We start from the raw sequence: 14,718 nt of genomic DNA, 5'->3' as shown, positions 1-14,718 counted from the left end.
GCTGGCACTGAGGGAGGGTAAATTAGACTAATCAGGTTTTTCCTGTGAATATTGAGGCAAGCTGAGTGGGACAGGTCGTTCTTGTGGAGAGGGAGTTGAATGAAGCTGGAAGGATAAGATGAGGCGTGGTGGGATATCAAAGTGAGCCCGGCGTGAAGGGATACTAGTTTATGGACGGCTGGGGCAAGGAAGGGAGGAAATAGAGGATGGGTAGACTAAAAGGGAGACAGGTCAAGAAAGGTTGGGGCGAGGAGGAGAGGTGTGATGTGGTTTGGTGTTGGGCGTTCTTAAGAAGGAGCTTTCTTCTTTACTATTCTCTCCGCAGGCCTGTATTTTCGAAGGGTTCTCTAATCAGGACTGCTTTCAAAGGCTACGAAGATGCAGTGATATAGTTAGTCAATCTCTCATGGATCATTTTACCCAATTAATAATACAGAATGCTTGTTAAGCTATCACTTACCTACATCTTGCCTTGGGTTAGAGAAAGTATGTTACCACAGACAGCTTCGCAAGGATCAACAAGTCAACTATTTTGTTCTTCCTTAGTGTTCCTTTTCGTTCTTTTTTGCTATGGCGTGGAAGCTGAAGACGCCATTACTGAAGTGCGTTTGTCACGAAAAATCACGTTTGTCAGCTGAGTTGACTTCCAACTGTGTGTGTGTGTGTGTGTGTGTGTGTGTGTGTGTGTGTGTGTGTGTGTGTGTGTGTGTGTGTGTGTGTGTGTGTGTGTGTGTGTGTGTGTGTGTGTGTGTGTGTGTGTGTGTGTGTGTGTGACAGGTCGTTTATCATTCTGAAGATGCTCATATGAAAGGAAAGAATGAATGGAAGAGACTGGTGAAGAGAGGAAGAAAAGGGGTGAAAACAGGAAATGGGAAAGGAGAGGAAAATTAAAGGAGGCAAGGAAAGAGATGAAAGGTATAGGAATGAGAGAAAGAAAGGAAATTCTGGGATGGCGATAAACGGATGAAAGGAGGAAAATGATAAAGGAGGTAAGAAAGAAGATAAAATTAAACCTTAAAGGAGGAAAGGAAATAAAAGGGAGAGAAGGAAGTGGGTGAAGGGATGTAAGGAAGAACAAGAGAGAGAGAGAGAGAGAGAGAGAGAGAGAGAGAGAGAGAGAGAGAGAGAGAGAGAGAGAGGTATAAAAGGTGTGGTTTCTTGGAAGGGAACTGTTTACTTTTTCAAATTGACGAGAATGTGCGGTAACTCGAACATGACATTATTTCTCATTCCGAATCTTCTGTTTTCTCTCCTCCCTTCTCTGTTTGTCCTCTCTCTCTCTCTCTCTCTCTCTCTCTCTCTCTCTCTCTCTCTCTCTCTCTCTCTCTCTCTCTCTCTGGAACGCAAGTAAGGTCATTTCAGACATTTTAAACTTTGCATTCTCCTTCCCCTTCCCCACAAAAGTGCTCGACAAGCGGTGTATTCAAGCAGGGGGCGACCAGGCTGGCAGGCAGGCAGGCAGGCGAGCGGGAGAGAAGAATGAATAGATGTGTAACATTCAGGTTCACTAAAGGAGGGAGGGGAAGCAAAGAGCTAAATGGGGCTTTACGAGGACGAATGAAAGGGTAATTGTGAGGCTTGAGTCAAAAAGAAATTAATATGAAACGTGTCCTGAAAGACAATTAAAAGGAAAGAGAGAGAGAGAGAGAGAGAGAGAGAGAGAGAGAGAGAGAGAGAGAGAGAGAGAGAGAGAGAGTAATGATAGATGATAAAGTAAAGAATTTCAATATAGCTCTTAATTAAAACGTATTGTGAAGGAAGGAAAATAGAAAAAGGAGGAAATAAAAAGAGAAAAAGTAATAACAGTAAGATAAAGGATTATAATACCTTTTTGTAATAACATAACCTGAAGGAAAGAAAAAATAAAAAAATCGAAAATGAAAATCCAATAATATGGAGAACCGTAATGCATATACCTCCGTAAAGAAAAAAAAATAATACTAAACCGAATATCAAGTGAAAAAATAATACGAAAAATGACATATGAGAATCTTCTTTACTTGTGACAATCTCAATATAATGCAGGGATAGTCTATCGTGATTACTGTGTGAGGAATAAAGTCTGAGAGAGTGCTAAGAGATTTTTAAATGAAGCGTCACTGCCTGCCGACTTCCTTAACCCACTCACTGCTATTTGGCCCATCATTCACGAACCACTAACCACTCTGGGACATTTTCTTCTCGCTCTACACCACCTCCAGTCATTATAGTGGCTAGAAATTGCAAAATCTTTTCCTTTTCATCCTTTTCTTATAGGTGCTTAGAAAGATTTCATACATTGCTTTTAGTGTTGTGAATTGTTGTATACCGCAGTGAAATACATAGATGAGTTCTTCATTCTAGATTGCTTTATTGACAACATAAGTATAGATGGAAATAGTTTAATGTACAGGTAAAAGAATAGTCCTTCTAACTGGTATCTCTTATGCATAAACCCCCCCAACACACACAAACACACACACACACACACACACACACACACACACACACACACACACACACACACACACACACACACACACACACACACACACACACACACACACACACACACACACACACACACACACACACACACACACACACACACACACACAGAAACTATATTCCCGTAAATGGCAGGAAAGAATCGGTTCTCGTCCGTAGATCAGCAGTCACAGCACTAGTAGAAATATTGTGGAATTAAAGAAGAAAACGAGAATTGTAAGGGTGTAGATGAGTTCTGATGTACATTTACTTATTACTGATGTATTTACCCATAGTTGTATACAAGATTTGAATCAAGCTCGTGTTGCTATTCATTTATGTATACTTTGTTCCATATTAGTGTGTGTCTGTGTGTGTGTGTGTGTGTGTGTGTGTGTGTGTGTGTGTGTGTGTGTGTGTGTGTGTGTGTGTGTGTGTGTTGTGGGTTGTTGACGAGTGATGTAAAATTTGAATATTATTATTAGTCTTGTGAATAACATATCACGCAAGTTAATTCAGTTTGATATGTTAGATTGCGCTCCTTTTTTCTTTCTCTCGTCCTTTAATTTAAACTTGTAGCCTCTCTCTCTCTCTCTCTCTCTCTCTCTCTCTCTCTCTCTCTCTCTCTCTCTCTCTCTCTCTCTCTCTCTCTCTCTCTCTCTCTCTCTCTCTCTCTCTCTCTCTCTATCTATCTATCTATCTATCTATCTATCTATCTATCTATCTCTTCGAAGGGAAAGAAATATTTGATCAATGATGTCTGATCATTATTGATCATGGTAAGCTGGATATTGACGTGTTCCAGTGCTGAGCAGTGCTGAGAGACTGAAAACACGCCTACTCACCCACTCGCCAAAAGGTTGTTAGATCAAGTAGTGGACTCGGGTAGGTAAACACGCTCTCAATTTACTCGACTGTAACATGGTAGTGAATGAGTAGACTCGTGTTGCGATCAAAAAATGCAAGGCAGGCAGAAAGGTAATGAGAAAAAGGACATAGAGGAGAACAGAATAAATATAGCTATGGTAATAATGGTGCAAGGAAAGTGTTTTTTTTTTATGATGGTGCAAGGAAAGTCTTTTTTTTCCCCCGTATGGTGTATCGCGAGTGAATAGAAGTGAAGACTACTAAGAAGGTGTCTATCTCCAGCCAAAACACGAAGAAGAGGTAGATGTGAAAAGTTGAGCCTGTAATGAAAATAAATTGGGCGATAGTTGAGAGTTTAAAAGAAAGTTGCCTGATGAGAAAACAGAGGGTGTAGCTGAGAGGAAGGTGTACCTGTGCGGAAAATAGAGGTGGTGTTGAAAAGTTATAATTTAGTGACTCCAAATAGATCGATGATTGGAAAATGAGAGTACCAGTACGAAAAAAAATAATTAAAACAGAGAGAGAGAGAGAGAGAGAGAGAGAGAGAGAGAGAGAGAGAGAGAGAGAGAGAGAGAGAGAGAGAGAGAGAGAGAGAGAGAGAGAGAGAGAAATAATAATGATAGTAAAGAACTTAAATGTATCTCTTAATAAGACATATATTGAAGAAAAAAAAATAGAAAATGCGAAAACTTAATTAAATAGTGCCCAAAAATAAAACAAAGGATGATATTGATAAAACACATTAAGAACCATGTAAATCTTTCTTATACAAACCCCGCGAAAGGATTCACTGTGAGATGAGTGACGCAGTATCCCCGCTATTTATTCAGACCCTCCCCTCACACCCACTGCTCTGTCCACCCACCAGTTAGCAGATACAATTGTTAGTCTGAGGTTGAGTCCCGTCGTCTGTCATTATGGTATGGCAATTATCTCGGTGTGAAGCTGAAAAGGTGCCGCTGCAAAGGCTGTACTCAAAACCTCCAAACCCGCCTTAGGATAAAAAATACAGTAAATAAGTGTTAATTCTGGTATAGGAAATAAGAGCACAAAAAATTAACAAATGTAACGTAACCTGATTGATGTCATAAAATGTTGTTACTGTTTGAGACTGTTTGAGCCATTCTTCTTTATCCAAACTGTGTCATTGTTTTTTTTTTTTTTTCGACATATACTACAATGATATTTTTTTTCTGAATTGCACAGTACTTCATGATGGTAGTGACATCGAACACACACACACGCACACACACACACACACACACACACACACACACACACACACACACACACACACACACACACACACACACACACACACACACACACACACACACACACACACACACACACACACACACACACACACACACACACGTGACGCAACACAACCCAGCTGACGTAAAAAAAAAAACGTAATTAATTAGAAAACAACTCCATTAATTACTCTTAAGGCGAAGTGACTGGTGCCATTAGCATACGAAAATCTCTAAATAATTAATGATGAAAAACTACATCCAGTATGGAGAGGAAAGGAAGAACGGTGTGTGTGTGTGTGTGTGTGCGTGTGTGTGTGTGTTAGGTACAGGATATTAGCATACACCTTTATTGGTTCACAATCCTACACCTACCCATCCCCTATTCCTTATCCTCCAACCCCCACTATCACACGTGTAACCCAATAACCCAGCCTCTCCCAAATGCCTCTTTAACTCTCTCTCTCTCTCTCTCTCTCTCTCTCTCTCTCTCTCTCTCTCTCTCTCTCTCTCTCTCTCTCTCTCTCTCTCTCTCTCTCTCTCTCTCTCTCTCTCTCTCTCTCTCTCTCTCTCTCTCTCTCTCTCTCTCATAATTGGTTATTGGAGTAATGTTCCGCGTGGCCGAGTGGCTGGCCCGCAGGTGGATCTTTCAGATAATTGGTTATTTGAGGAACAAAGGTCTCTCGAGATTGGCTGCCGTCCTCCTGGCTGGCTGCTTTATCCCATAATTGGTGGTGTGGATAGACACCGCTTAAATGTACTCGTATATGTATGTGTGTGTGTGTGTGTGTGTGTGTGTGTGTGTGTGTCTTGTCTAGTAGTCGCGCGACGGTACTCAGTGACTCTCTCTCTCTCTCTCTCTCTCTCTCTCTCTCTCTCTCTCTCTCTCTCTCTCTCTCTCTCTCTCTCTCTCTCTCTCTCATTTTCTTGTTATTTTTACTCTGTTACTATTTTTACCTCCTCCTCCTCCTCCTCCTCCTCCTCCTCCTCCTCCTCCTCCTCCTCCTCCTCCTCCTCCTCCTCCTCCTCCTCCTCCTCCTTACTTTTTTTCCTTCCCCTTACTTCAGCCTTCAGTCCTTCCCTCCATCCCTCCTTTCTTGATATTACTTCCCTTCAGCTAACACTCCACAAGGAAAACAGGAAGCGGCGTCCCAGTCTGTGAATAATTATTTCTCATTTCCCGCTTCAAGAGTCGTATCCCGCGGCGCTGCACCCTCTGGCCCAGCACGTGACAAAACATCACACACGCCACGCGGAAAGACACATGTTACTAGTTGACATCTGTGACTCTTTGGGTTTTAGTGTTCTCAAAGCGTAACCCAGATTCATTATTAGATAGTTAGTCATAAGGTGGAATTGAGGTGAAGGAGTAAATATGTGCGTGATTTAATACGTTACTTCCTGATACTTGTAGTTCTCAGGCGTAATTCTTATTCAGTATTATAGCTTGATGTAGTCCCCTGTTAGTTACTCATAAGGTGGCATTGAGGTGAATGAGTAAATATGTAGGTGATTTAATACGTTACTACCTGACTTTTGTAATACTTTGGGTTCTTCTCAAGCGTAATTCTTATTCAGTATTGTAGTCTCCCCATTTGATCCAGTCCCCTGTTAGTCACTCATAAGGTGGAACTGAGGTGAATGAGTAGGTGATTTAAAGTCCCTTGTTAACGGAAAATATTATTCTTATCTTAATAAAATCCTCTGGTGGACTGACACGTGGTGACGAATGTTTATCAATGCTAGATACAGGAATTGCAACAAAATGACTTAGTTTCATGAGGGTGACGGTGCTTTTGACCTTTGCTTTGGGACTGACACTCTCAGTAGGTCTTTTGTTTCACTTAGTTGCCCTTGGCCAGTGCCGCTCTTGCGTAAAAAAAAAAAAAATCCTGTAATACTTTGGACGAGTCAGTATCCCTTTGTATGAGTAAAGTGGCAATGATGATTTGGCCTTTCAGTCAGGTATTCATTCTTTTCACGCAAATTTTTTGGTTAACCAGCTTTACTCTGGGTGCGGAGGGGCAGTAATTGCCTGTGGCAGTAAAGTTGATGGTGCGCTGCGCCTTCCAGAATCCCGCAGTGAGATGTTAAGAATGCTAATTTTTCCTAAATATCTTTGATTTGATTAAGTGTATGAAAGCATGAAAGAGAGAGAGAGAGAGAGAGAGAGAGAGAGAGAGAGAGAGAGAGAGAGAGAGAGAGAGAGAGAGAGAGAGAAACAGGTATGCACGCAAGCAGACGGGCAGGGCAGAGAGACAGAGAGAGACAGGCAGATATAAACTAGCAGTTGGTGTGATAGACGCAAACAGATAAGCAAAGACAGACAAATAGACACTCATACAGACAGACAAGCAGACAGACAGACAGACAAAAACAGCCATGCAAACGGAGAAACAGACAGACAAGTAGACAAGCAGACAGACAAGATCAGGCACCCACACAGAAATTGCGTGAATTGTTTTTGAAGCTGCTCTCCTGAACTTGTTTTCCCCAACAATTTTGCGTGCAGTGTGAACAAGACTGTACATTATTCTCGTCGTGTGAATCGTACCTTCCATTTACATCATTACGTTTTCGTCTTTCGCATGGATTCTGGCAAAAATTTGATCTGCAGCGTTTAAAAATTAAATGTGCGTCTCTCTCTCTCTCTCTCTCTCTCTCTCTCTCTCTCTCTCTCTCTCTCTCTCTCTCTCTCTCTCTCTCTCTCTCTCTCTCTCTCTCTCTCTCTCTCTCTCTCTCTCTCTCTCTCTCTCTCTCTCTCTCTCTCTCTCTCTCTCTCTCTCTCTCTCTCTCAGGGGACGAACGCACCACTATTGTTTCATACTCTTCATTAATGTCGCCCTGATAGAAAAATCACATAAAAAGATCTTTTTACACTTTTTCCGCTCTCAGTTTTTTTTAATGTCACGTTTTAATGCAGAAAAAAAAACCTGGCATCACTTTAGCCTTTAGTCAGTCAGTCATAAAAACGCAATTTCTCGTGCAGCATGGAAAAGGTAAATGCTTTTGTTCACAGTGATTAACGTGAATTTATTATATGAATCGTATCTACAACAGACTCAAACTGCGTGCATGCAACTCTTTATCTGTATATCTACCTATCTATCTATCTATCTATCTATCTGTCTTTCGGTCTATGTCTTTATTAATATATCTATCAGTTTATATCAATCTATCAGTATGTCTTTATTTATCTGTTTATCTTTCAGTCTGTCTCTATCAATCTATATATCAGTTTGCCTTTATCATTCTATCAATATGTTTTTATCTATCTATCTGTCTATCAATCTATCCATCTGTCTATCTATCTATCTGCCTTTCGGTCTATGTCTCTATCGATCTATCTATCAGTTTGTCTTTATTAATCTATTAATGTCTTTACTTATCTATCTATCTATCTATCTGTCTGTCTATCCATCTGTCTATCTATCGATCTATCTATCTATCTGTCTATCTATCTATCTATCCATCTTTCAGTCTATGTCTTTATCAATCTATCTATCAGTCTATGTCTTTATCAATCTATCATGTCTTTATCTATCTATTTATCTATCTATCTATCGAAGTCCCGTGCCCCAATAGACATAGGTGACCAGTGAACGCACACATCTTTCTCTTTTTCACCACGCTGCCACAACGTACATCAACACACTAAATATATTGCTGGAAAGAAGAAAAACAAATGGATTCACTTATGGCCACGCAACCCCAGCGTTATATAGCGGCGGTTTGGGTTGATACAAAGGAGCGCTACCTCCTCCACCTAGAAAGTGTGCTTGAAGGAAGATTTGTTATTCTCTCCCTTGAAGCAACACGGAAACACTGGGAAAAAAAAATTGACCTGAAGGCGAAGTGAATTGTCTGTAAGAGGTACTCGTCGGGTATCGAACCTGCCAGGACAAGCTTTCATTCGTATGCATAACACTGTACCATAGAGCCTTTCGACCCATGTATAGTAGGAATGTACATTTCTTTTAACCTTTTGACTGCCACTTAGTACACCTTCCCCTGATTTCCCTGAGACATCTTTACTTAGGAAGAAACTGCAAAAATGTATTCTTCATCGCTCACTTTCTTGTAGATGTTTATAAAGATTTCACGCATTGCTTCTGGTGCTGCTAATTATTTCGTGTCGCAGTGAAAGGGTTAATAGTCGAGGGGGGAAAAACTTAAATCCTTCCGGCTACATTTTATATCGGCCTCCATATATAATTCATCATAGTTTGTAAGCCGAGGCATATTTATTCAACCATGACGATGTGATAACGAGCGTTTAATACCAGGAAGCAGCGTGCCTCTATGTAAATTGGAGATTATCTGTGTGCAGCTAATTTCACTGTTGAAAGAGATAACGAGAGAGAGGGAGGGTGGGGGGAGGGGGCGTTGTATATGTGTGTGTTTGTGTTGGCAGAATATGAGGATGTCACTTATTTGTGAGTTCGTAGCTGACTGTGACTACTTGACTTCGTGTGACTGACTGTGTGGATGTGGCTGACGGGCTGCCTGACTGCTTGAGTGGCTGCTGACAGGTGAATAGAGACACGTGTTGCTTTGTTGTATTCTGTGTGTGATCGCAGGTTAAATTGCGACTAGGCGACCGTGTGTGTGTGTGTGTGTGTGTGTGTGTGTGTGTGTGTGTGTGTGTGTGTGTAGGTAATATGTTATAACAATCCATAATCTCGTACCTGTGCACTGGAAACATAAATTAATGCATATTGTTGTTTGATGCAAGTCCAATTAATTTATATATCACGTGGGAGTGAATGTAGCAAGTGCATGCATGAGAGAGAAGGACGGGAGAGTGTGACTGTGTGATGAGGAAAGCTGTTTGTTAATGTGATTAATATTGATGGCAAAGAAAAATGTGCGTCTCAAAATGGGATATGTATAGAGAGACGACCAAGTTGGAGAAGTGTGTTATTTTTGTGGTGCAGGAGGATGTGACTTTGTGAGTGTGTTACGTGGAGGAGAGTTAGTTGATTTATTAAGGTAGAAAAGAAGAAAAGGAGTGTGGCTTTGTGAGTATGTGGTGTTTAGAAAAGTAGGTGGGTAAAGTAATTTATTCTCCTGATGGAAGAGGTGAGGTCTTGCTTTTATGGAAGAGTAGAATAGCAAAATTACATGATTTCTTAGTGGAGAACAAGTTGAGTGTGCCTGTCTGAGTGTGTGGAAGAACAGAATGGTAAAATTATTTAGTTTCTTGGCGGAGGACTAGTTTAATATGGCTGTTAGAGTGTGAGGAGGAGTGGAATGGTATAGTTACTTGCTTCCCTAGTGGAGGAGAAGTGAAATACGCCTGTCTGTATCTGTATGTGGTGTAGAGGAAAACAGTGCATAGATTGGCAAGGTAGCTAAACTGTTTCCCTGATGAAGAAGAGAGAAGAGTATGACTGTGGATCTAACATGGACAGTAGGTTCTTAGAGTCTTGTTTTTCTCCTACACCTGCAGAAGTACGACCAGCTGCGCATCAAGATTCTCGGGGACTGCTACTACTGCGTGTCCGGCGCCCCCAAGGAGAGGAGTGATCACGCCGGTGAACTGCGTGCATATGGGCCTCTCCATGATCGACGCTATCAAGTGAGACGCACACACACATAGCTTGTTCGGTAGTTAGTTAATTAGTTTGTTTATTCATTAGTAAATTATCTAGTTGGCTAGCTAGTTAATCAGTTAGTTAGCTAATTATCTATCAGGAATACTTTCGTTGTTCTAAGTACGTAATGAAACCAGACTAACACCACCTTGCTCTACCACCACCACCTTCCCAGATACGTGCGGGAGACCACGGGGTGCACTGTGGACATGCGGGTCGGCATTCACACAGGGGCGGTGCTGGCGGGCGTGTTGGGACAGAGGCAGTGGCAGTTCGATGTGTATAGCAAGGACGTGGTGCTCGCCAACAAGATGGAGAGCAGCGGCAAACCTGGGTAAGCTGGCGAGTGTGCACGGGGTGAACAGAGCTGCTTAATGTGTGGGGACAGACATGCAAGGTGACTGATCTGTTAGTTGGTTAGGAAGTGCGGCTGACTGTAAGACTGATTGTTAAGGTAATGGAGGTTAGTTAATGGATGTAAGAGTACTTGTGGTGTATGTGTGGTAGTAAAGGTGTACTTGTGACTGTGTGTGTGTGTGTGTGTGTGTGTGTGTGTGTGTGTCGTGACGGAACGGTGACGATGACGATGACGTGCGACGCAATATTGCCGGTTCAAGGTTTTCACCCCATTTCTATTTGTATTGAGAGAGAGAGAGAGACAGAGAGAGAGAGAGAGAGAGAGAGAGAGAGAGAGAGAGAGAGAGAGAGAGAGAGAGAGAGAGAGAGTCTGTAAAGCTACGTTTAATCAACTCTTACTACTACAACAACAACAACAACAACTACTACTACTACTACTACTACTACTACTACTACTACTACTACTACTACTACTACTACTACTACTACTGATAATAATAATAATAATAATAATAATAATAATAATAATAATAATACTGCTGCTTCTACTACTGATGCTAATAGTAATACTGATACTGATTCTTCTACTACTACTACTACTTCTACTGTGTGTGTGTGTGTGTGTGTGTGTGTGTGTGTGTGTGTGTGTGTGTGTGTGTGTGTGCACCATTACGCACCGTTACGACAAACGCTTGACTCCTCATCGACTTTAAACCTTCCCCGACCTTTCCAATTCTCGTCCCCACAACTCTGCTCATCCATAACGAGAAGCATTTCTGCCTTTGTATATGTAAAATATGAATAACATATCACGGAGTTAATTCATTTTGATATGCTAGACTGCGTTCCTTTTTTTTTTTTCCTCCCTCGTCCTTTAATTTAACTCTCTCTCTCTCTCTCTCTCTCTCTCTCTCTCTCTCTCTCTCTCTCTCTCTCTCTCTCTCTCGCGCCAGTATCCCCAATTAACGTCATTAACTAGGTGATGAATGGCTGTAATTGTTATTTTCCGCTTGATTGCTTCGGCCACTCACAGCAGCTCTCGTTCCCACCATTATGTCCACAGTCGCGTCCACATCAGCAACAAGACCCTGCAGTACATCGGTGGGGAGTTCGAGGTGGAGCCAGCGTATGGGGAGAAGAGAGAGGACGCTCTCAGAGCCGCGGGACTCAAGACTTACTTCATCTCCAAGGTCCTGCGCCCGGTGAGTTATAGGTTTTAGTATAAGTTGAATGTCTGAATGTCTGTCCCGCCGTCCACCAGCCGTCCCTCACCACCTCCCAGCGCCTCCCATAATTCACACATTTCACGCCCCGCCGCTTCTAATAGCGCCGCCATTCTGAGAGGCGGCTCTCCTTAATACTGTGAGCTTCCCTGGGAGATTCTTAGGGGGGTATAGGAAATTGTGAGCGGAATAGGAAATGTGATGTTCATTTAGATTTGGGTGAGTAAAAGTTGGATATTCGTTTATGGATATAATTTGACGTGATGTTTTGTTATACACTAAAATGTAGCATACGAAAGCTAGTTTTACTATTATAGACCTCATTTAATGTAAAAAGATATGAATTTGAACGTTTAAATCCTCTGTCATAAAGCACAAAGCTGGTATTATAAAGCAACACATTGTATAGAAAATTATCATCATAAAACGCATGCATGTGGAAAGCAACGCCCTCAGCACGTGTGACTGAGTAGCACAAGGGAGAAATGAAGTTAAACTTTAGTAGAAGGCTTTCTCTCCCCGCTACCGCATCTCACCGCCTGCTCGATGTCAGAAGGCGGTGAATCACTCATGTCAGTGTGCTAACGCCAGTCACTTCTCTTCTAAACACATTACCCCTTTAATAATGTTATTTGTGTACAGATTGACCTAGTAACTTTATTAGACTAAGAAATAAAACTTATCATTATGGACAATATTTGCTTGTGCGGTACATTATCGTTGGAAAGTTCACTCAAGTATTAAGATTGTATCATATGTACCGACACCGTTCAGGTAATATATGCATTCAGACTTTGCAACATGAGTGTCGTGTCCGTGCTTTGAAATCTTAGTGTCTTTATTCTTCATAACCTCTTAGTGCCGCCTTGTGTGGGGCAGAATCTCATAAACCAGTCACTGTCCAGGGGCACATAAAACGCTCCTGGCATTCCTCTCCACGTCCACCCCGCCTCCCTCCCTTCCCGTGCATACACCGCCACTCAATCTTCCTGACACACTGTCGGTCTCGTGTTTTCACCCTTCACTTCATCACCACTCGCTTTGTTTCCGTTAACTTGTTTTGACCATTTGTTTCGTCAGGTTATTGTGCTCCGTGCCGTCATAGCGCAATTTTGTTCGGTCTTTTCTCGAGTGAGTGCACAAGTTCAAATCCCGCAGTGTTTGAATCAGAACAGTTTTTTAATCAACGGAAATGTTGCCAGCTTCACTGTGTAGCACCCCATGGAGTCTTATTTATTGCAAATTCATTCAGTATTGCATTTTTTATTTGAAAATATCAGTACGAATGTGAATTCGTGGGTTCCCACTCTCTCAGCATCCACTCGTTAAAATTATAGAATATTTCCTGAATCCTCGAGGGCTTTCTGTTTCCACCACCACCACCACCTTCACCACCACCATCACCGAACTAGACCGTCAGTATTGCGTATCACTCTAGGAAGCTACTAACACGCACCCTCACTACCATCCCTCAGCTTGGGTTACACTTCACACACACACACACACACACACACACACACACACACACACACACACACACACACACACACACACACACACACACACACACACACACACACACACACACACACACACACACTGAGGTCTTTCTTCTTCTCCCTCTCTAGTACAAACCACGGCCGTCACTTCAGATGATGAGGAATGGCACCAAGAGCTCTTCGTCTCAACCTTCCCGGGACGTTCCCTCCGAAAACACAATGGCCTCCAGGGACTCAACGGTGTGTGTGAGAGAGAGAGAGAGAGAGAGAGAGAGAGAGAGAGAGAGAGAGAGAGGAGAGAGAGAGAGAGAGAGAGAGAGAGAGAGAGAGAGAGAGAGAGAGAGAGAGAGAGAGAGAGAGTTTTTGTAAATCTTCGGTGTAAGATTGCCACATTTAACTACCAAACCTCAACGATACGTACTTGCTATAAACATAAAAAGAAAAAAAAAATAGCTATGAAAAAAAATACTTAAAACTTAAAAGTTTCTGTGAGGAAGGATAATTTAGAAAACTATTTACACTGACCTTCACTGACACTGGCACTCCTTGGCACTCTTCCAGACACTCTCCACGGCGGACGAGGCCAGAATCCTCAAGGCCCTGCAGGAAGGTAGACGCCCCGACTCCTCCTACAAATATAAGCTGAAGAATGAGCTAGTCAACCGTGATGGTCGCAAGTAAGTTCCAGCGGGGTCAGGTTATGTGGGACTAGTAAATTCAACTCATTACTTTATTGTAATGATGTAGGCGGTTTTTTTGTGAATGGAAGGTGGAACAAGGTGAGAAAAGTGACTGGTTTTATATGTTTGGTATTCGTTTTATGTTCATTCCTCTCATTAGCTGACTGACTGGCTTCTCTTTGAATATACTTATCTACAGTTGATTGGTAGATCGAAATTTCGGAAAAGATAACTGCTTCTCTTACTGACGCTTCTTACTGTAATATACTGACTTGTTTGTTTGCTTGCTTACTTACTTACTTACTTACTTACTTACTTACTTACTTACTTACTTACTTACTTACTGACTTGCTTACTTGCTTACTTACTTACTTATCAACTTACTTCTTTGTTTACTTACCTCTTTAAGTAAAATTGATAAAATGTATTGATTTCAAAATGTAGCGTTGCACCTGGACAAGGTAACCGATTTCTCACTTTACGTGGCCTGACGCTTATTCCTCTCATCAACTAACTTACTTTTCTTTAAATATGATCGATCACTTGATTGATTGAAGTTTTGTGCCGCACATTAAACATATGAGCTTGCGAGAAGTTAATGAGTTGGCCCTTAACCCTGTCACTGCTTTTTGGCACATCTTTCTTGAATTATTAACCACTCTAAGATATGTTTTCATGTTTTACAGGCACCTGCGAACATTACATTGGTTAGAAATTGCAAAATCTATTTTTTTATGCCTTTCCTTTCTTGTAGATGCTTATAGACTCCACAC

The 14,718-nt window shown here is 41.7% G+C and overlaps 1 protein-coding gene across 1 annotated transcript in view; it reads left to right on the top strand.

The window, feature by feature from the left end:
* The window catches only part of LOC135111281 (adenylate cyclase type 3-like), a 198,485-nt gene that overhangs the window by 162,382 nt on the left and 21,385 nt on the right, over nt 1-14,718 (top strand). Inside the window, 6 exon segments of the mRNA XM_064024517.1 lie at nt 10,042-10,125; nt 10,127-10,170; nt 10,362-10,520; nt 11,607-11,745; nt 13,395-13,505; nt 13,827-13,942. Of these exon segments, the coding sequence (XP_063880587.1) occupies nt 10,042-10,125; nt 10,127-10,170; nt 10,362-10,520; nt 11,607-11,745; nt 13,395-13,505; nt 13,827-13,942 (653 nt within the window).

Source organism: Scylla paramamosain, chromosome 21 (genome assembly GCF_035594125.1).
Source record: "Scylla paramamosain isolate STU-SP2022 chromosome 21, ASM3559412v1, whole genome shotgun sequence".
In the NCBI taxonomy this organism is placed as follows: domain Eukaryota; kingdom Metazoa; phylum Arthropoda; class Malacostraca; order Decapoda; family Portunidae; genus Scylla; species Scylla paramamosain.
The sequence above is the reverse complement of the archived record's forward strand: the minus strand, read 5'-3'. Positions and strand labels throughout refer to the sequence as shown.